Genomic DNA, 22,351 nt, shown 5'->3' with positions numbered 1-22,351 from the left:
CACACTTTGTGGGGAAACAATATTACTCTAGAATCTGGAACTAGATAAAAAAAAAAAAGAGGCAATCATGTCCTGAATGTTTATTTAGCTTTTTAAATCTAATTTAGTAAAAATAAAATCCATGTTTTTGCCTATTCCTATTTAAGGGGATTCTTCTTTTTTAGTATCTCATGTTGTAAACACTGAAGAGTTATAAATGGCTATGAGTATTAAAATCTTATTTAAGGATCTTTGAAATTTTGACTCAAAAATCAGTGTTTTTCATTTGAGTAAAATTCATCTCTAATATTTTCCAAAGACTACTGGAATTTTGCTTAACAGATATTCATTTCAAACTCTCACTGGTATCAAATGTAAAGGGCAGTAAACACCAAATGTATTTATCATCTGTTACTATGCTCTATATATTACAGTTCTATATGCTGAAGGTGCCTCTAAAGATTAGCAACATGTAGCTATTTAGGGCATAAATTTTCTTCAAAAATTTTTTCATGACAACTCAAAACTTTCCTGGGACAATGTAGGAAAATCCAGAATTGCGAAATCTGAGCTTTATTGGGCTTTCCTTCCATATCTGCTACTTAATTGCTGTATAGCTTGGGGAAATGGCTATCCTTCTGCTTCCTCTGTAAAATGTGGATAATAATGCCACCCTATAGGGTTCTTCTGAGGATTAAATAACGGACTTGACAGTGCTGTAGAGAACTTAAAGCATATAAGTATAAAAATTTTCACCTGACACTTTCAGATACTTTCAACTTTTAATTTGTTCAAAACAGAGAATTAACCTAACATGTAAAAATGTAACTGCTCAATTTTGGCAGGGGGTAGCTCCCAATAATAAATAATAAATTCATACTCTGTGTGTGGTCTGACAGTGGAGACACTTGCTGAACTGGTACTTGGCTCTTCAGCGATTCCTCCACCATCCAAAAACATAGTGACTGCCATCTCCAGATTATTGTTGCAGGCTTCAAGCATATGTTTCCCTACACTTTCACTTGCACCTGAAATAGTATAAAAACAAGAAAAAAGTTTAAAAAAAGACACCTTCTTACATTCAGTTCACATTAGAATACAGAATTCCCAAGCAAACAGTACTTTTCCCTCTCTAGAATGAATGATTTTTAAAACAAAAACTGTTTACTTCTATGCTTGTTGGCTGACTACTGTGAAATATACAGAGCTAGAAAAGAAAGCAGCAGCATTAAAAATAGTAGTCTTCCTTCATAATAAAACAAAAACTAAATAAAGCATTATTTGCCATTTCTTTATATGGGCCGACTATATATTTGTTAATAAACTAAAAAAGAAAATGAAAGACTATGCTCTAGAAAGTTAGAAATATTTTGTTAGAAAGAATGCATTCAGTTACCAATTTCTACTTCTATAAGAAAGGAAACACTTTAATAACAACGGGAGAGAAGGGAGATGGGACTTTTTGTCAAAGATATAACTAAGTCAAAATTTGGTAAGAAATGTCAATCTTCATCATTTAAAACTGGCCCTATCATACACTCACTTGTACAGTAAAGCAAGCATAATCTGTTTGATGCAATGTAAACTGGTAAAGCCCTTTAACAAATCAATTTTATAACATGTATCAAGAAACATAATGCCTGTTACTTTTTTGACCCAATAATTTGGGCGTGTGGTCTAAATAAATCTACATAAATCTATATAAAGTCTAAATAAATCTACATAAATCTAGTCTAAATAAACCTACATAAAACACATGCATAAACATATCTATACACATGTCCAGTATAGCTTCAGTTAAAATTGAAAAATTATAGATAACATAAATGTCTAATAGTAGTAGAGTCTAAATTGTAAATCTATTTGGTGGGACATTTTGTGGGCATTAAAAAGCATCTCAGGGGCTTCCCTGGTGGCACTGTGGTTGAGAGTCTGCCTGCCAATGCAGGGGACACAGGTTCGTGCCCCCATCCGGGAAGATCCCACATGCTGCGGAGCGGCTGGGCCCGTGAGCCATGGCCGCTGAGCCTGCGCGTCCGGAGTCTGTGCTCTGCAACGGGAGAGGCCACAACACTGAGAGGCCCGCGTACCGCCAAAAAAAAAAAAAAAAAAAAAGGCATCTCAGGTCACAAGAAACTATATTCAATATCCTGTAATAAACCACAATGAAAAAGAAAAAATAAATAAAAAGGGAAAAAAAAACCATCTTGGGCTTTCCACTTGGGATGACCTTCCTTCTGCCTCAACTGTGTCCCTTAAGAGTCTCCTGCAGTGAAGGCTGTGGGTGTGGGTGTGGTTTTTTATTTGTTTTTTTGGTCTGACAACGCCTTTGTTTTGCTATTGTTCCTGAAAGACAGTTTCACCACTGGATATTCGTTTCTAAGGCTGACAGCTATTTTCTCTCAGTACATTGAAGACAGCATTCCAGTGTCTTCTGTTGTTGCTCCTGAGAAGTAAGTTGCCAGACTAAAGAAAAACATTTTTATACCAATCTGTTGTTTCTCTCTAGTTGCTTTTAAGATCTTCTCTGTCTTTGGTCTTCTGCAGTTTTACTCTATTTCCTGGGGCTAATTTTATTTATCCTCCTTGGGATTCACTGGACTTCCACCATAAGGACTGTTTTCATTTATCAGTTCTGAAAAATTCTCAGACATTTCTATTTAAAAATTACCACACAAGCTTTAAATGATACATTAAACAAGATGGACTTAATTGATATTTATAGGACATTCCACCCCAAAACAACAGCATACACTGTCTTCTCAAGTGCTCATGGAACATTCTCCAGGATAGATCTTATCCTGGGTCACAATTCAAGCCTTGGTAAATTTAAGAAAATTGAAATCGTATCAAGTATCTTTTCCAACCATAATGCTATGAGACTAGATATCAATTACAGGAAAAAAATCTGTGAAAATTACAAACACATGGAGGCTAAACAGTACACTATTAAATAACCAAGAGATCAATAAGGAAATCAAAAAATACCTAGAAACAAATGACAATGAAAATACAATGACCCAAAACCTATGGGATGCAGCAAAAGCAGTTCTAAGAGGAAGTTTACAGCAATACAATCTTACCTCAAGACACAAGAAACATCTCAGATAAACAACCTAAACTTACACCTAAAGCAATTAGAGTAAAGAAGAACAAAAAACCCCCAAAGTTAGCAGAAGAAAAGAAATCATAAAGATCAGATCAGAAATAAAAGAAAAAGAAATGAAGGAAACAACAGCTAAGATTAATAAAACTAAAAGCTGGTTCTTTGCAAAGATAAACAAAATTGATAAACCACTAGCCAGACTCATCAAGAAAAAAAGGGAGAAGACTCAAATCACTAGAATTAGAAATGAAAAAGGAGAAGTGACAACTGACATGGCAGAAATATAAAAGACCATGAGAGATTACTACAAGCAACTATATGCCAATGAAATGGACAAATTCTTAGAAAAGCACAACCTTCCGAGACTGGACCAGGAAGAAATAGAAAATATAAACAGACCAATCACAAGCACTGAAATTGAAACTGTGATTACAAATCTTCCAACAAACAAAAGTCCAGGACCAGATGGATTCACAGGCAAATTCTATCAAACATTTAGAGAAGAGCTAACACCTGTCCTTCTGAAACTCTTCCAAAATACAGCACAGGGAGGAACACTCCCAAACTCATTCTATGAGGCCACCGTCACCCTGATACCAAAACCAGATGAAGAGGTCACAGAAAACTACAGATCAATATCACTGATGAACACACATGCAAAAATCCTCAACAAAATACTAGCAAACAGAATCTAACAGCACATTAAAAGGATCATACACCATGATTAAATGGGGTTTATCCCAGGAATACAAGGATCCTTCAATATATGCAAATCAATCAATGTGATAAACCATATTAACAAATTGAAGGAGAAAAACCATATACTCAACTCAATAGATACAGAAAAAGCTTTCAACAAAATTCAACACCCATTTATGATAAAAATCCTGCAGAAAGTAGGCATAGAGGGAACTTACCTCAACATAATAAAGGCCATATATGACAAACCCACAGCCAACATCGTTCTCAATGGTGAAAAACTGAAACCATTTCCACTAAGATCAGGAACAAGACAAGGCTGCCCACTCTAACCACTATTATTCAATACAGTTTTGGAAGTTTTAGCCATAGCAATCAGAGAAGAAAAAGAAATAAAAGGAATCCAAATCAGAAAAGAAGAAGTAAAACTGTCACTGTTTGCAGATGACATGATACTATACAGAGAATCCCAAAGCTGCTACCAGAAAACTACTAGAGCTAACCAGTGAATTTGGTAAAGTAGCAGGATATAAAGTTAATGCACAGAAATCTCTAGCATTCCTATACACTAATGATGAAAAATCTGAAAGAGAAATTAAGGAAACACTCCCATTTACCACTGGAACAAAAAGAATAAAATACCTAAGAATAAACCTAACTAAGGAGACAAAAGACCTGTATGCAGAAAACTATAAGACACTGAGGAAAGAAATTAAAGATGATACAAACAGATGGAGAGATATACCATGTTCTTAGATTGGAAGAATCAACACTGTGAAAATGACTATACTACCGAAAGCAATCTACAGATTCAATGCAATCCCTATCAAACTACCAATGGCATTTTTCAAAGAACTAGAACAAAAAAATTTCACAGTTTGTATGGAAACACAGAAGACTCCAAATAGCCAAAGCAATCTTGAGAAAGAAAAACGGAGCTAGAGGAATCAGGCTCCCTGCCTTCAAACTATACTACAAAGCTACCGTAATCAAGATAGTATGGTACTGGCACAGAAACAGAAATATAGATCAATGGAACAGGATAGAAAGCCCAGAGATAAACCCACATGCCTATGGTCACCTTATCTTTGATAAAGGAGGCAAGAATATACAATGGAGAAAAGACAACCTCTTCAGTAAGTGGTGCTGGGAAAACTGGACACCTACATGTAAAAGAATGAAATTAGAACACTCCCTAAAACCATACACAAAAATAAACTCGGGCTTCCCTGGTGGCGCAGTGGTTGAGAGTCCGCCTGCCAATGCAGGGGACACAGGTTCGTGTCCCGGTCCGGGAAGATCCCACATGCCGCGGAGCAGCTGGGCCTGTAAGCCGTGGCCGCTGGGCCTGCATGTCCGGATCCTGTGCTCCGCAACAGGAGAGGCCACAACAGTGAGAGGCCTGCATACCGCAAAAATAAATAAATAAATAATAAATAAATAAACAAACTCAAAATGGATTAAAGACCTAATGTAAGGCCAGACACTATAAACCTCTTAGAGGAAAACATAGGCAGAACACTCTACGACATACATCACATCAAGATCCTTTTTGACCCACCTCCTAGAAAAATGGAAATAAAAACAAAAATAAACAAATGGAACCTAATGAAACTTAAAAGCTTTTCCACACGAAAGGAAACCATAAACAAGACGAAAAGCCAACTCTCAGAATGGGAGAAAATATTTGCAAACGAAGCAACTGACAAAGGATTAATCTCCAAAATATACAGGCAGCTCATGCAGCTCAGTATCAAAAAAACGCAAACAACCCAATCCAAAAATGGGCAGAAGACCTAAAGAGGCATTTCTCCAAAGAAGATATACAGATTGCCAACAAACACATGAAAGGATGCTCAACATCACTGATCATCAGAAAGATGCAAATCAAAACTACAATAAGGTATCACCTCACACGGGTCAGAATGGCCATCATCAAAAAATCTACAAACAATAAATGCTGGAGAGGGTGCGGAGAAAAGGGAACCCTCTTGCACTGCTTGTGGGAATGTAAACTGACACAACCACTATGGAGAACAGTATGGAGGTTCCTTAAAAAACTAAAAATAGAACTAACATATGACCCAGCAATCCCACTACTGGGCATATACCCTGAGAAAACCATAATTCAAAGAGTCATGTACCACAATGTTCATTGCAGCTCTATTTACAATAGGCAGGACACGGAACCAACCTAAGTGTCCATCTACAGATGAATGGATAAAGAAGATGTGGCACATATATACAATGGAATATTACTCAGCCATAAAAAGAAACGAAATTGAGTTATATGTAGTGAGGTGGATGGACCTAGAATCTGTCATACAGAGTGAAGTAAGTCAGAAAGAGAAAAACAAATACTGTATGCTAACACATATATATAGAATCCAAAAAAAAAAGGGGGGGGTTCTGAAAAACCTAGGGGCAGGACAGGAATAAAGACACAGACATAGAGAATGGACTTGAGAACACGGGAGGGGGAAGGGTAAGCTGGGACAAAGTGAGAGAGTGGCATGGACATATATACACTACCAAACGTAAAACAGATAGCTGGTGGGAAGCAGCCGCATAGCACAGGGAAATCAGCTCAGTGCTTTGGGACCACCTAGAGGGGTGGGATAGGGAGGGTGGGAGGGAGACCCAAGAGGGAGGAGATATGTGGATATATGTATACGTATAGCTGATTCACTTTGTTATACAGCGAAAGTAACACACCACTGTAAAGCAGTTATACTCCAATGAAGATGTTAAAAATAAATAAATAAATAAAAATTGCCTTACTCCTTCATTCACACTTATGTCCTTCTGGAACTCCAATTAGATGTATGTTAGAACTCTTCATTCTATGCTGTGCCAATTTGTTTTTTACCTGTTCATGAGCTTTTAATTTTAGTTAATTTTTTATAACTAGAAGTTCTGGGGTTTTTGTTTCCTAATCTGCCTGGTCAGAGACCCTTACTTCATACTCACATTTCTTTTCATTTCTTCTAATATATTAATCAAACTTACTAGAATTACTAAGACAAAATATAAACTTTCTGCAGTCTCTAGAGGTCACTGTCTCATTTCTGCTGGCTCTTGCTCACTATGCAATGTTTTTTTGTGCACTTTGTGATTTTTTTTTGACTATGATCTCAAGTGGCTTGGAATTTTAATCTGTAGATTTTTGAAGGCTGGGTTGAAGGTACATCCCTCCTAAGAGAAGGTAACTTGAGAGATTTTGTAAGGTACCTGAAGGCATCACCAAACAGAGACTATTTAAAATACATTCTTGGGGCTTCCCTGGTGGTGCAGTGGTTAAGAATCTGCCTACCAATGCAGGGGACATGGGTTCGAGCCCTGGATGCGGGAAGATCCCACATGCCACGGAGCAACTAAGCCCGTGAACCACAACTACTGAGCCTGCACTCTAGAACCTGCTCGCCACAACTAATGAGCCCATGAACCACAACTACTGAGCCTGCACTCTAGAACCTGCTCGCCACAACTACTGAGCCCATGTGCCACAACTACTGAAGCCCTCGCGCCTAGGGCCCATGCTCCACAAGAGAAGCCACCGCAATGAGAAGCCTGTGCACCACAATGAAGAGTAGCCCCCGCTCACTGCAACTAGAGAAAGCCTGTGAGCAGCAACGAAGACCCAATGCAGCCAAAAATAATAAATGTTAGTTCTTAAAAAAAATTTCTTTAAATAAAATAAAATACATTCTTTACTTGAAGTTTTATGAAACCACATGGGAAATGTGACCCTGTAAGGACCCTTGTTATAAATTCTCAGTGAAGATTTCTCCTGCCACACCCCAAATGCCAAGGTCCCCGCTTCATGTATGGGAAGGTTCTCCTTTCAGATTCCTCTCCTTAGGAAGGCTGCAAGCTTGTTTCCTGTGCCCTCTGATGCCATCAAAAGAGAAGTTCAAAGCCATCCAGTTCGGGCAGATTCAACCAGGGTGAAAGCTTACTTTAAACCATGCTAACATCTCATTTCCAATTTCATTTCATTTTTAGCTTCTGAATATTCTTTACTTTCTTGCCAGCCCAATGATACATTTTGAAAGATTTTTAAAAATATTTTATTCAGGATTTTCCTCACTTGGGAGGGTTATTCTTGGTATCTCTCTAGTTTAGTCCTACTGCCAGAAATGAACTGCTGACTCGACTCTTAATATCTTTCATTTGTTTTCTCTTCTCTATTATTATCTCTAAGACTTTAAAATCAAGTCCTTAATTCTTCTTACCTGGATTACTACAATAGGCTCCTAACTGATCATCATTCTATCTTCCACTTTGCTGCTGAAGTTATGTTCCAAAATACAAGTGTGCTTATAACACACAAATACAAACACACACACACAGTTTAAGTTAATAGCTCTCTGACACCCACAGTATAAATTCCAAAGTTCTTATGATCTGGCGAGTCCTCTGTGCTCAGACGTCAGCTTATCTCTCTGGCTTTTCCTCTCCTCTTCTCCATCCTATGCAATTCAGTACAGTCACACCAAATTACACGCTTGGAAAGTCCTTATTCCCCTTATCTCTCCCTTCGTCTAGTTCATGCATGCTCAAGAATCACCATAAGTGTTACTTTTTTCAATTCCTGTGCTAAGCATTCTCTACACTACCTCCTCCCCACTCACTCCACTGTGATACTCTTCTATTACATACATGGACATACTACTAAGCAGTAAATACTTGTTTACTTTCTAGCTCCTCCAAAAGAGCAGGAGCTTCTTGAACACTGGGGTTGATTTTTGTCTTGGTACCCCAGCATCTAACGTCATGTTCGCTTGCATGTGATCAATATCTAATAAACTGATCTAAAACTATCTCATAGTACTTCAGCTAACCAGTTAGTACACTGGGGAAAGAAAGGCCAGACTTCAGCCAAAACAACCCTTCTATATCCTTTGAATTTTTTTCCTCTTGGCTGCGCCACACGTTTGTGGGATCTTAGTTCTCTGACCAGGGATTGAATCCGGGCCCTGGCAGTGAAAGCGCCGAGTCCTAACCACTGGACCACCAGGGAATTCCCCTATCCTTTGAATTTTAAACCGCATATATTTATGTTTTAAATTTCATTTACAAAGCAATATGGTTACACTGTGGAAATCACAAATAGCAAATGGGTATTTAGGATAAATGAACTTAAGATAAAATGTCCAGTGAAAGCATCATATACAAATTTTAAATGTGCTATATCTCAAACAACATAAAGTGAAAATCACACGCTCCAAAAAACTCTGATGATATTGAGCAGCTACAGCTTTGTCAGAAAGCTGACAAAGACATATCTAAATGCTAGTAAAAAACAAAAACAGAACAAAATTATTTCATGGAACATGACAGGAAAAAAGCATTAATATATAATGTTGTGATTTAATGTTAACTCAATAAGTAACATTATGAAAAAGCATCAATCATTTCACTTAAATCTCCAGAAATTTACATATTTATGTTACTCAAAAATCTTTTTTGGGAACTGGACAAATACAGAATTGCCTTTTATTTGGAGTGTGCCTTATATCTGGGTATATATGGTAATTTAAGTTACATAGGGCCAGGGATGTTTTTTCTTTAAAAGGGCTTCATATGGGCTTCCCTGGTGGCGCAGTGGTTGAGAGTCCGCCTACCGATGCAGGGGACACGGGTTCGTGCCCCGGTCCGGGAAGATCCCACATGCCGCGGAGCAGCTGGGCCCGTGAGCCATGGCCGCTGAGCCTGCGCGTCCAGAGCCTGTGCTCCGCAGCGGGAGAGGCCACAACAGTGAGAGGCCCGCGTACCGCAAAAAAAAAAAGGGCTTCATATATTACTCAAAATTGAGAAACTTTCCTCCACTATTCTCTCTTCAACTGCAAACAGCCCATCAGTCAACCAACAAATCCTACAGCTTCCATCTAATTAACAACACCCCTATCCATACTATTCTATGTCCACTGCTATACTCTTTGTTCATGCCTTCAACATCTCTTACATGAACTATCACATTTCTTTGCTCTTGGTCATGCTCCTTTTGATATACCTTCTATATTGCAAAAGAATGTAAATTTGATTATCTCCCTGTTTCAACAGTTCTGCACTGCTGACTGGAAAACTTTTCATCTCTCTTGAGCTGCACACAAGATTTGGCCCTTATAAACTGCTCCTATTTTATACCCTTCTGCTTTCATCTCACCTCTGTACCACTCCCTCCAGGTGCAGATGTTTTTGTAACCTAGGCAGATCACTTGGTGGTACTTTACAATGCCATGCCTCTGTACGATATGGAGAGTGACAGCAGTAAAATCAGTCCCATCATTCTTCTTCTCGTTTTTTTTTTTTTTAATTTTATTTATTTATTTATTTTTGGCTGCGTTGGGGTTGGGTCCTCGTTGCTGCATGCAGGCTTTCTCTAGTTGCGGTGCGTGGGCTTCTCACTGCGGTGGCTTCTCTTTCCAGAGCACGGGCTCCGGGGGGTGTGGGCTTCAGCAGTTGTGGTGCACGGGCTCAGCTGCTCCGCGGTATGTGGAATCTTCCCGGACCAGGGCTTGAACCCGTGTCCCCTGCACTGGCAGGCGGATTCTTAACCACTGCACCACCAGGGAAGTCCCAGTCCCCTCATTTTTCTTGACAACACACCAAATACCCACCTGTTAAGTTGTGGACCTTCCCCCTCCCTCCTCACCCTAAAGTATATACAGGAACAGATACTACTTTTCCACAGGGCCTTATCTCTATCCTTGTCTCTGCTAGCTCTTCTATCTTACAGACTTTAAAAACTCACTGAACTGGCCAGTTCTCACTTTTCTCAAACCAGTTCTCTCTCCATAAGTCCTCAGTCAAGCTGAACCAAAAGTTCTCAAATTCTATACTATATATAAAATAAGCAATAAGGTCCTACTATATAGCATAAGGAACTATATTCAATATCTTATAATAAACTATCATGGAAAAGAATAAGAAAATATATATATATACGTATGTATAACTGAATCACTTTGCTGTACACCAGAAACTAACACAACATTGTAAAAACTATACTTCAATAAAAATAAAATAACTAAAAAAATAAAAAGTTCTCAAGTTCTAGTATATACAGACTTACATTCTCACCATTAGGAAACACTTTAAAAAAGTGAAATCTCAGACTTCCTTGTGGTGCAGTGGTTAAGGATCCGCCTGCCAATGCAGAGAACATGGGTCCGAGCCCTGGTCTGGGAAGATCCCACATGCCGCGGAGCAACTAAGCCCAGGCGCCACAATCACTGAGCCTGCACTCTAGAGCCCGTGAGCCACAACTACTGAGCCCGTGTGCCACAACTACTGAAGCCCATGCACCTAGAGCCTGTGCTCTGCAACAAGAGAAGCCACCACAATGAGAAGCCTGTGCACAACAACGAAGAGTAGCCCCTGCTTGCCGCAACTAGAGGAGGCCCTCACGCAGCAACAAAGACCCAACACACAAAAATAAAAACAAATTCAACTTTTTGAGGGAAAGGAGTTGTTCAAACATCCCAGTAGCCAACTGTATGTTAGGTAATTAAATACAGACTCTTGGGGCAAAACCAGCACAAATTTGATGAAAATTTTCCATATCATTACTCATAAAACCTGAAGTTTTCAGTGCTTTTCTAATATTTTTACATTGTGTCCAGTTATACTGGTTACATTACTATATTTCTTAAATGCTAGTCTAAAAGTTCAGTGTCTATTGTACTCCACCATTTTAATTTATCTACACAGCAGCTTCTGAAAATTAAAAGGTTCCTGTATGTAAACTACTCTGGCTACTTATTCCAGCAAGAGATACATGAACTATTATCTTTGCCCCATAATAAACCCTAAAACTAGCTTCTGAATGACACCTACTGATCTTTTTCTTTTCAGAGAATTAAATGGCTGAGTTTATACCATTTGGGCTCTTGTCTCTCTAGGTGCTCACCACACTGCACTAAAGCACCACAAAAGGGACAAACAACATGCTGGGACTTCCCTGGTGGCGTAGTGGTTAAGACTCCGCACGCTCCCAATGCAGGGGGCCCACGTTCGATCCCTGGTCGGGGAACTAGATCCCATATGCATGCCACAACTAAGAATTCACAAGCCACAACTAAGGAGCCCGTGTGCTGCAACAAAGGAGCCAGCAAGCTGCAACTAAGGAGCCCACGTGCTGCAACTAAGGAGTTCGACTGCTGCAACTAAGACTTAGTACAACCAAATAAATAAATAAATATTAAAAAAAAAAAAAGAACATGCTGATGCAGGATCGAAACTCCCTTCTGCTATAATAGCAACCAATCCCAGCTGCTTCACTCCTTTTGAAATTTGTTCATAAGGAAATTCAACTTAAAAATGACCACTGCTGGGAATTCCCTGACAGTCCAGTGGTTAGGACTTGGCCCTTGCACTGCAAGTCCCAGGTTCAATCCCTGGTGGGGGAACTAAGGTCCTGCAAGTGGCCCCCCCAAAAAAGAGCTGATGTAGAAACACAGGAAAATGTAAAAAAAGTATAGGTGAGTATTCCAGAGATCTACTGAACTATAGATTAAAATAGAATTTATTAAAAGGGATTATACCGAGAATGACTTTAAGACAAAAATAAAGCTATAATAAAGGAAATAATAACTGTGATATTTTGGGGGGCAGAAGGTGTCAACACTCAAGGCTCAGAATTGCTCTTTTTAACATCTTTATTGGAGTATAATTGCTTTACAATGGTGTGTTAGTTTCTGCTGTATAACAAAGTGAGAACTGCCATTCTTATCTATAATCCTCACTTAACCATTTAGTGCTAGAATCTAAACTATAGGCAGCGTATCATATATCTGTTGACAATCTGACAGGATAACTTCCATCATTGGAGCTTGTCAGTATAGTGACCTAAGAGCTTTCCATAAAAGGGGTCTCTACTTATGAGATTTTTTAAAAAAGAAGCACATGCTAAATCCTGGCAAGACTGAAGAAGGCAGTATTAGAGAGGGGCCCAAGAAGCAAAATACACCATTCACTTTCTTAAATAAAGCCAAATTATCTGAGCTATCTGTGCTTGTATAATCAGGCATTCTTAGTTTATCACTTGTTTTATCACTTAGTGTATCTTTTTTCTCTTTTAAAACGTAGATCCTGCCCCCACTCCAATTGGAAGGGTCTGGGTAGGGCCCAGGAATATGCCATTTTTTAAAACATTTATTTATTTATTTGGATGTGCTGGGTCTTAGTTGCAGCAGGAGCGCTCCTTAGTTGTGGTTCGCGGGCTCCTTTGTTATGGCTCACCAGCTCCTTAGTTGCGGCACATGGGCTCCTTAGTTGTGGCATGCGAACTCTCAGTTGCAGCATGCATGTGGGATCTAGTTCCCTGACCAGGGATCGAACCCGGACCCCTTGCATTGGGAGCACAGAGTCTTAACCACTGCACCACCAGGGAGGTCCCAAGTGTATCGTTTTAGAAACAGAAGATAACTGAAGGATAATTAAAGGTTCCAGTGGTTCTTAATGTCAGGAAGTAGTAGAGGCATCTAGAAATGTGAGACACCATTTTTGGTGTTTCATGATTAGGGGATAGGAGCACTACTGGCATTTAGTGGAGAGAAGCCAGGGGTGCCTTAGTAGCTTGGAAAATGTCTCCCCTCCCCTAAAGATTTCTCACACCTTCATTTCAGACTTCTGGCCTCCAGAACTGAGAGAATAACTGTGTTAAGCAATGCAGTTTGTGGTAATTTGTTACAGCAGCCACAGGAAACTCATACAAGTGGAAATCTTCTGCAATGAACAGAACAGTCCTACAGAACAAGAAACTGTCCTAGCCAAAATGCCAATAACACTTCCACTTAGCTAAACAGAGGAACAGAAGGTTAACTGAGAGGGCAAAGGAAAAGTAAGGAGGGCTAAATGATATAGAGGACAGGAACAGTGATACACAAATTTAAACAAGTTACAAGTTTTACCTATTTACTTAGAGGTAATAACAACTTTTGATGAGTCAGCCGTAAAAAATTTGAACTTCTCTCTTATTATATTCAGAATGAAGAACAAATCTTTTTTAAAAGGGGGAGGGGGGCCTTTAAAAGAAACTTGCAGGTTTAAACTACCTGTAAACCTGTTCATGGGCTTATTTTGAGGTCTCAATATTATAGGTAGCAGCAGGATAGCTTAATCTAACCCAGGGTCTTAGTTTGTTCAGGCTGCTGTAACAAAAATACAATAGACTGGGTGGCTTAAACAATGAACATTTATCTCTCACAGTTCTGCAGGTTGGGAAATCAAAGATCAGGCTCCAGTAGATTTGGTGTGTGATGCAGGCCCACTTCCTGGTTGATAAGACAGTTGTCTTCTCCGTGTGTACTCACATGGTGGAAGGGCCCAGATAGCTCTCTGGGGTCTCCTTTTTAAGTACACTAATCCCATTCATAAGGACTCCATCCTCATGACCTAACCACCTCCCAAAGGCCCCACCTCCTAATAACATCACACTGGGGGCTCAGGATTTCAAAATATCAAATTTTGGGAAGGACACAAAAATTCAGTCCATAACACCCCATAATCCATATCTATGGCCAAAGTCCCACTTTACTGTTTCTCACCACATGCACTTTTTATTTATCCACTACCTTTTCTTCCATCTGCTTTAGCTTGCTAATGGCACCAAAGGCATTAAGCCAGCTTGTGGCACCCAATTTATCAGTGGCCATCTTCTTGCTGCTGCCTCTTAGTTCACACTCTTTCTCCTTTAATGACTTCATATAGAAAATAGCCCCAAACCTGTAATGCCTGTTTCCACCACAGCTGGAAAGAAGAATCAAGAGACATTTCAAACTTTAGTAGTCCTTTATACCTATTCTCTACACTATTTTCAATGCCGAAAGAACAGTCTCTTCACTATTATCAAGGAACCTAAGTATGGTAGTCACAGAGATTTTTTTTAAAAAGAAAAAAATCCCTCTACAGACCTTTTCTTGCCCCACAGGGATAGAGCACAGAAATGACAGGGACACAAAGTGGTTACTTTTTGGTTCTACACTTCCCCTAGAAATGATAATAAAGCCAGCCAGACTATCCACCAAGGAAATGAGAGTCGGTGACAGTTGCAAGAAGTAAGATGAAAGTTCAACCTCCTCACTGGTCTCCCACCTGGAGTTTTTAACTATTGAGGAATAGAAAATATTTTTTTAAAAATTTATATACAAGCACTATGGAGAACACTATGGAAGTTCCTTAAAAAACTAAAAATAGAACTACCATATGATCCAGCAATCCCACTCCTGGGCATATATCCGGATAAAACCATAATTTGAAAGGATACATGCACCCCACTGTTCACTGCAGCACTACTGACAATAGCCAAGACAGGGAAGCAATGTCCATCGACAGAGGAACAGATAAAGGAGATGTGGTATATACACACAATGGAATATTACTCAGCCATAAAAAAGGATGAAATAATGCCATTTGCAGCAACATGGATGAACCCAGAGATTATCACACCAAGTGAAGTAAGTCAGTCAGAGAAAGACAAAATGCAAAATGGTGTATGTATCAATAGTAACTTAGGAAAATAGTATGACTTTCTTAAAGTCACACACCTATCATATGATCCCACTCCTAACTATTTATCCAAAGGAAATGAAAACATATATTCACACACTTGTACATTAATGTTTTGGGCAGCTTTATTTATAATCTCCCAAACAAGAAACAACACAATTATCCATTCATTTAATGGATAAATAAATTGTAGTATATCCACACAATGGAATATTATTCACCAATAAAAAGGAACTACTCATACCACAACATCATGAATGAATCTCAAATGCAGTATGCTAAGTAAAAGAAGCCAGACTCAAAAGAAGCCCAACTACATACTGTGATTCCATTTATATGACATTCTGGAAAAGAACAGACAAAAAGATTAGGCTACAGGTGAGAGGAGGGATTGACTACAAAGGGGCGGGGGGAAATTTTTGAGGATAGAACTGTTCTGCATCTTGGGGACTTCCCTGGTGGTGCAGTGGTTAAGAATCTGCCTGCCAATACAGGGGATATGTGTTCCAACCCTGGTCCAGGAAGATCCCACATGCTGCGGAGCAACTAAGCACATGTGCCCTAACTACTGAGCCTGAGCTCTAGAGCCTGTGAGCCACAACTGCTGAGCCCATGTGCCGCAACTACTGAAGCCTGCATGCCTAGAGCCCGAGCTCCGCAACAAGAGAAGCCACCGCAATGAGAAGCCCACGCACCGCAACGAAGAGTAGCCACTGCTTGCCGCAACTAAAGAAAGCCTGCACACAGCAAGACCCAATGCAGCCAAAAATAAATAAATAAGTTTATTTAAAAAAAAAAAAAGAACTGTTCTGCATCTTTATTGTGGTTTTACGACTGTATGCACTTATGAAAACTTTAACTCTACACTAAAAAGGTTAAATTTTACTGTATGCAAATTATACCCTTTATTTTAACAGAATTTGGGTTTACATTTTGTATGTGTTCTTTTTATTTCATTTTTTAAAACAATTAATTTTTATTGCATTTTTACTAAAGCATTAGTCTCTGGGGAATTCCCTCCTTTCACTGCTGAGGACCCAGGTTCGATCCCTAGTTGGGGAACTAAGATCCCACAAGCCACGTGTGGCGTAGCACCCCCCCAAAAAAAGAAAAATTAAAAGTATTGGTCTATGAAGATTTTTTTTTAAGGGGGGGCGGTCCTTTCCTACAAATAAATTTGAGAAGCACTGACCTATACATATAACCCTAACTCACTTTACTTCTCTGGGCCTTCAATTTCTCATTTTAACTCAGAAATGGGTCAATATGGTTTCTAAGATGTCTTCCAACCCTAACCAAGAAAAATCTGTGAATATTCAATGATTTCTGGTTTCCTAAAGTGCCTACATAATATCTGACATATTACCCTACTCCTAATGTTTGAAGTACCATCACATTCTCCTGGTTTTCCTCCTACATCTTTGGTTTCTTCCGATCCTTCTCTGTACTTTCTTCTTTACCGTCTGTTAGATGTTAGTGTTCCTTCAGCTTTGTGTCCTGGAACAAAGGACACATCCACTTTTATAGCTTCAACTGCCATCAATATGACTCATCAGATGTCACTCTTCTTTCTAGACCCAAATATTCATTTCCCTACTGAACAGCTCCATTTGGAAGTCCCACAGGCAGCAAATTACCTAAGCTGAACTAATCATCTCCCCAAACCTCTGCTACTATTCCATACCTTCACAAACTGTATTATTATACACTTAGACATCCAAAACAGAATCCTAAGCTTCATTCTGACTCCTCTGAATTCTTCCCTTACCTTTCAGAGTCCACTTCTCTGCCACTAACTTATTTCAGGACACCAGCATCTTCAATTATTGCAACAGTCTTCTATTGATGTCTATGCCTACCTCTTCTCACCTATGGCCAAGTAGCTCTTTCTGAAAAAACCAAATATGATTGTGTCACTCCCCTAATTAAAACTTTTCACTGACTCCCCACTACATTCAGAATAAAGCCAAGATTTCTTAACATGAGTTACAAGGCCCTTCCTAATCTGGTACCCTCTTATCTCTTCAGCCCCATTTATTGCATCTCACACAAGCTATGCTCTCTTCATTTGGAATTATCATCAATTCCCTCAACCTACTGTCTCTCCTTTCTTGTCTCCATATGTATGCCTGTCCCTCTTTCCTCCAGGTCTCTGAACATGTTTCTCCTGCCAGAAACAGCTCCCCTCCAGGTTTTAGCTAAGAAATTATTTCTTCTGGGAAGCTTTTCTTGACCTCCCTCATTTATGCTACAGTAACAGCTCCTTACCATTATCCCAATGTATTACAATACCCATTTATGTGTCTGTATTCCCATTAACCTTTAAGCTTTTTGAGGACAGACACCATGTCTTGCTCATGGTAGTATCCCCAAGATCTGAACCATGCCTGGCACATAGTAGTCTATTAATAAATACTGAGTTTACTAGTAAGAGTCTACTCGCAACTCAAAAAAATTTATTCCCTCCCTAATTTCTGCTCAAACTTCATTAACACCTTTTGAAATAGTTCTTAAAATTCCAGAAGAGTTTTAATAACTAGATCACTTGCAACTACCCTTCTTGACACAGAGAACTTAAATACACTTTAATACTAACCCAAGAAAAATGTATTGTAGAAAGAAAATGGAAGTTGACTACAAATCCAAATACAACAAACACCAAGAGTTTCTAATTTAACAAATATGCATTCATTCAACAATTTTAAAAAAGATTAAACTAAAGGGGTTCTATAATTTCATTAAGTCCGTGAATGCCTACTATACACAAAGCTTTATGGAATGCTACACTAGCAACCACTTGTACTCGTCTCAGCCTCACTTGGCCTTACCTTCTGATTGTGTATTTACTTCTACCTATTCTATAGCATCTATATATCCCTCATCTCATGAATTATTCTGATTACATCTATGCATTTTGTATACATGTGGCTGGATGTCAGTCCAAGTTGGTGTTAATGGGATACTGCCGTGGTTCAAAACATTTTAAAAAACTGCTCTTTTGGAATTACCTTCAGATCCAGTGGCACATTGTTTCCTCAGGTTTTGAGAACTGATATAACTTCTGAAAGCAGTCAGTAGTCTAAGCCATGTATGAGAGCATCAAGGGAGATCAAACTGAGTAATACTGTAAAATGTGGTAGACTATAAAATAACAGGACTGGATTTCTATGTAGCTTGAAATAATGCTAATGGCATCAATGGTAAAGGTACATAGCTTCTCAGTGTGACCACTTCAAAGACCATCACTTCCCTTGGCTATCTGCTTATCAAAGGGTTTAATCATAGGAAAAATGTTTACGATGTAACGTTAATTGAAAATTTCAGAATTCTAAATTATGTACATTATGATCCACAATGTAAAAATAATTTTAAAGTAATTTAAAAAATAAAAATAAGTATGTAAACAAGAACTGGAAGATAATATGTGAAATAAATAATATTGCTATTGTGAGAATGAATTAGTGTTTCTTTTTTCAAAATTATTTCATGTGATATCTTTTTAATGTTTTTTAAAAGTCAGAGTCATCACTTCATACTCACATATAGAGAGAGAGTGTGAGAGAGATCTGTTCTATTTAGTGAGAAATAAAAGTTAAAATTCTTTCAATTTTCTCTTCTACTTCTAAATGCCACAGAAAAGGTAAGACTCACATTTTTGAAAATGCATTGCTTTTACCACAATGTTGGGCTTCCAAGTAAGTAAAATCTTTTTGAAATGAGAGCATAAACTCTTAAGGTCAGTTTCATTCATCTAGCAATAAATAAATTTCAAATACCTTTTTGTCATAAATACTACCATTTAAAATATTAGTGGGGACTTCCCTGGTGGTCCAGTGGTTAAGACTCTGCGCTTCCATTGCAGGGGGCACGGGTTCCATCCCTGTTCGGGGAATTAAGATACCATATGCCACACGGCCAAAAATATATATATATATATATACGTATACATATATATATATACATATATATATATACACACACACACACAAATTTTTTTAGGATATATGAAAGGGAATAAAGAGGTCAATCATGTGTTTCTAATATTTAATTACTATCTTGTAAAAAAATCATTATTATAAATCCATAATACATTAAGAAGAATCTAAGGTATTTTCGCTTTTACAGACCTCCAGATACCACTGTCTACTGAGGGTCTCCAACTTGATTCAGGAATAGAAGGGCCTGTGACCAGGAAACAAGCCATGAAGACTGGCACACAGAAACAGAATTAAAGCAATTAAGTGAGTCACTTCATCTCACCACATTTTGGGTTTTGTCTACACCTACCAAAAATGTTGCATTAGAAGGAACAATGTGAGACTAAAACAATCCGAGTTCCTAAAGTGGTAGTTAGCATAAAAAACTGGAATGAAATAGGTGGTATCTTAAACCACCTCTAGAAAATCTAAAGAAAAGATAATGATAATCACTTCTATATGTAATTCACTACAAAGATTTTTCTATATAAACATAATACAGCAGTATTAACTTATATACACAATAATTTTCTGATTTTCCCAATAATGATCTGCTTAGACACTGGGAAATGCATTACATCTCTAATACAATAGTCCAATCACAATTTTTAAATATTAAGAAAAGTTATTCCAATTCTCATCCCAATTTTGTTACAAATTTTACTTTATCAACTTTGACTCGATGTTTCATGCCCACAAGCTAGACAATGCATCAAACATATAGTTATCGCTGCAAAGTAAAAACTAAAAATACCTTTAACTATAAAACGACAACTCGCAAACAACCGGCAGTGGTTAAAATATAAAATTTCACTTAACCAGATCTTGCACGTCAAACTCTGGATACATTGAAAATGGAAATGTTCTCTGCATCTAACAAACTACCAAATAATGTATAGATCTGCTAACATTCTGACCTCCTTACAAAATGACAAACTAGAACGGCAAAATTACACTCAGGCACATGTAGTACTCTTCTCTCAAATCACTCCACAGAGAACTTCATCATTTGCTCCGCCCTCTAATAACTCATGCAAAAAAAGTTCAGCACCATCACAGAGAACAAGACAGAGAGAATTCATAGAACGGCTTAGGGCCTTTCCTCCAGGCAGTAAGAGGATCTGCGTGTGCCCTTCGCAGGGGTCCAAAGGAAAAGAAAAACCGTGGGTTTGGGGTATACTGACATCCAGAAACTGATTTTGTCTCAAAGAAGTTTCTGCCGTCATTCCTATTTTATCAGCAGGAGGCCCTGGCGCCATCGTCTCAGTCTTTATTATTTTTTAATGGGGAGGTGGGAAACGCCACCGAGGATTCCTCCAGGCCTTTCCTATTAAGGTCTGGGGGGGTTCCCCCTCATTCTTCTCTTAAAATCTCAGTCTGGAGGGTACTCCTCAGCACCCCCCCCCTTTCTGGCGGCCTATCCCCCGAGATCGGTAAAGGCGCTGCCGAACCCACCAGCCTCGCCGTTAAGGCGGGAGGGCCCGAACACGCCAGGGCCACAGCGATGGCTCCGAGGGGCCCAGAAAGGGGAAGGGCAGGCCAGGGACGGGGGGGAGAATGACCTGGCCAAGGAAAAACGGAATAAGGAGGTGAGGGGATGCGCTGCACCCCAAGGCTGCACAGAGAAGAGGCGATGATGATGAAGGAGGAGGGCGGTGGCCCGGGTGCGGCCCCCCACCTCTCCCGCCCCCAGGTCCCCGGGCCGGCGGGGGAGGATGAGCTCGGCCCATTCCCCGGGTCTGGGCTGAAAGGGGGTGGGGAGATTTCCCTCCACACTGCGAGAAGACCAAGAACGAGGGTATGGGGTGCGCGGGGGTAAGGGGGTGTCTCCCGCCTGAACCCGGAGACCCGACGCCGTCGTCGCCTCTTCCTCAGGAGGGAGGACGAGAGCTGTGGGTAAAGCCCGAGGGAGGAATGCATGAAGGTAAAGGGAAGCCCAGGGCAGACCGGCCGCCCGCTCCAGACCCCACTCTCCACCTTCCGGTAACCGCGTCTCTTACCGGTGATGGCGGTGAACTGCTGAATTAACCCCTTCAGCGCCGAGGACGCCGCGGAGCCCCCGTGGGCAGCCATCTTACCGCCGCCGCCGCTGCCGCCGAACAACAACACAGACACACACGGAACGCCCTCCCCCACCTCGCCGCACGGTTTGCGCAGGCTCATTGACCGCCCCCAAGCTCCGCCCCGCCCACCCCGGCCCCCCGTGGCGGCCTGCGCAGGCGCACTTCCAGATCGGTCAGGGAGAGCTTTCTGCTCTCTGGGTGCTGTCCGCCACCGCATCCTTCATTGCAACCTCTGGTGCCTTCCTCTCCAAGCTCTAAGGCTAGTCTCAGAGACGCGAAATTGCTTCCTAAGTTTCCGAAGGGCTTGGTAGGTAGTAGGCTATTTGCGTTTCAGCTTCACAAGCTTTATTAACAGACCCAACTGCCGATGACAGTATATTTTTTGTTTTTGCAACTCCAGAGCCCTCTGCTAGGTTTCCTGCAACTCCTATCAAAATACAAATCCTACATCGTTGCACTAAAGCGACTTTCGCACCTGCTCCCCAGCCTCTAAACTAATTGATTAGTGCGGCAGCCCATGCATCAGAAGTAAAATACCAGAACCCGTGGTCCAGTCCACTTTCCTTCAATAAATTTGCAACACAGCCTCCCTCAAGGTCTCAGTTTCCTCACCTATAAAATGAGAAGGTGTCATTTACGTAAGGAAAAAAATGTGTATATGTATATACAGTATAGGAAAGAAATGTATAGAAAGGTCACTGGAAAGGTGTCCTCAAAACAATAATGGTTACCTCTAAGAGAGGGAAGCAATGGAGGGCATGGTGAAAGCGGACCTTGAGGGGGTTTTTATCCTTTATTTTTAAACAGAGGTGATATTAGTATGTTAACTATATGATTTAAAGTACTTTAAAAAACAATTACAGGAGTACATTCAAATCTGGTGATCCACCCACCTTGAACATAAAGAGACTCAGTTTAGGTTCTAGCCTCCCACCTCCCACCCACATATTTTGCATCTACACAGAAAAATGGCCCAATAAAAGATGAGATGAGTCATCTGGAGAATTGACCCA

The 22,351-nt window shown here is 39.8% G+C and overlaps 1 protein-coding gene and 1 pseudogene across 6 annotated transcripts in view; one reads left to right on the top strand and one right to left on the bottom strand.

The window, feature by feature from the left end:
- UBXN7 (UBX domain protein 7) overlaps window positions 1-21,406 on the bottom strand; it is a 67,508-nt gene extending 46,102 nt beyond the window's left edge. Inside the window, exons 1-4 of one of the 6 annotated variants that reach the window (XM_033403794.2) lie at window positions 21,276-21,331; window positions 17,067-17,187; window positions 16,716-16,795; window positions 860-1,007 (exon numbers count right to left, since the gene is read on the bottom strand). In XM_033403794.2, coding sequence (XP_033259685.1) covers window positions 860-981 — 122 coding nt within the window. In that variant the 5' untranslated portion in view covers window positions 982-1,007; window positions 16,716-16,795; window positions 17,067-17,187; window positions 21,276-21,331. Of the gene's footprint in view, window positions 1-859; window positions 1,008-16,664; window positions 16,796-17,066; window positions 17,188-21,275 lie in introns of all 6 variants that reach the window. The other 5 variants (XM_033403791.2, XM_049710350.1, XM_033403792.2 and 2 more) reach the window with 5 other exon arrangements.
- Window positions 20,424-21,303, top strand: LOC105748462 (translation initiation factor IF-2-like; annotated as a pseudogene).
- Window positions 21,407-22,351: the final 945 nt, after the last annotated feature.

Source organism: Orcinus orca, chromosome 5, assembly GCF_937001465.1.
Source record: "Orcinus orca chromosome 5, mOrcOrc1.1, whole genome shotgun sequence".
In the NCBI taxonomy this organism is placed as follows: domain Eukaryota; kingdom Metazoa; phylum Chordata; class Mammalia; order Artiodactyla; family Delphinidae; genus Orcinus; species Orcinus orca.
Note: the sequence above shows the minus strand (reverse complement) of the source record. Positions and strands in the feature narration are given on the sequence as shown.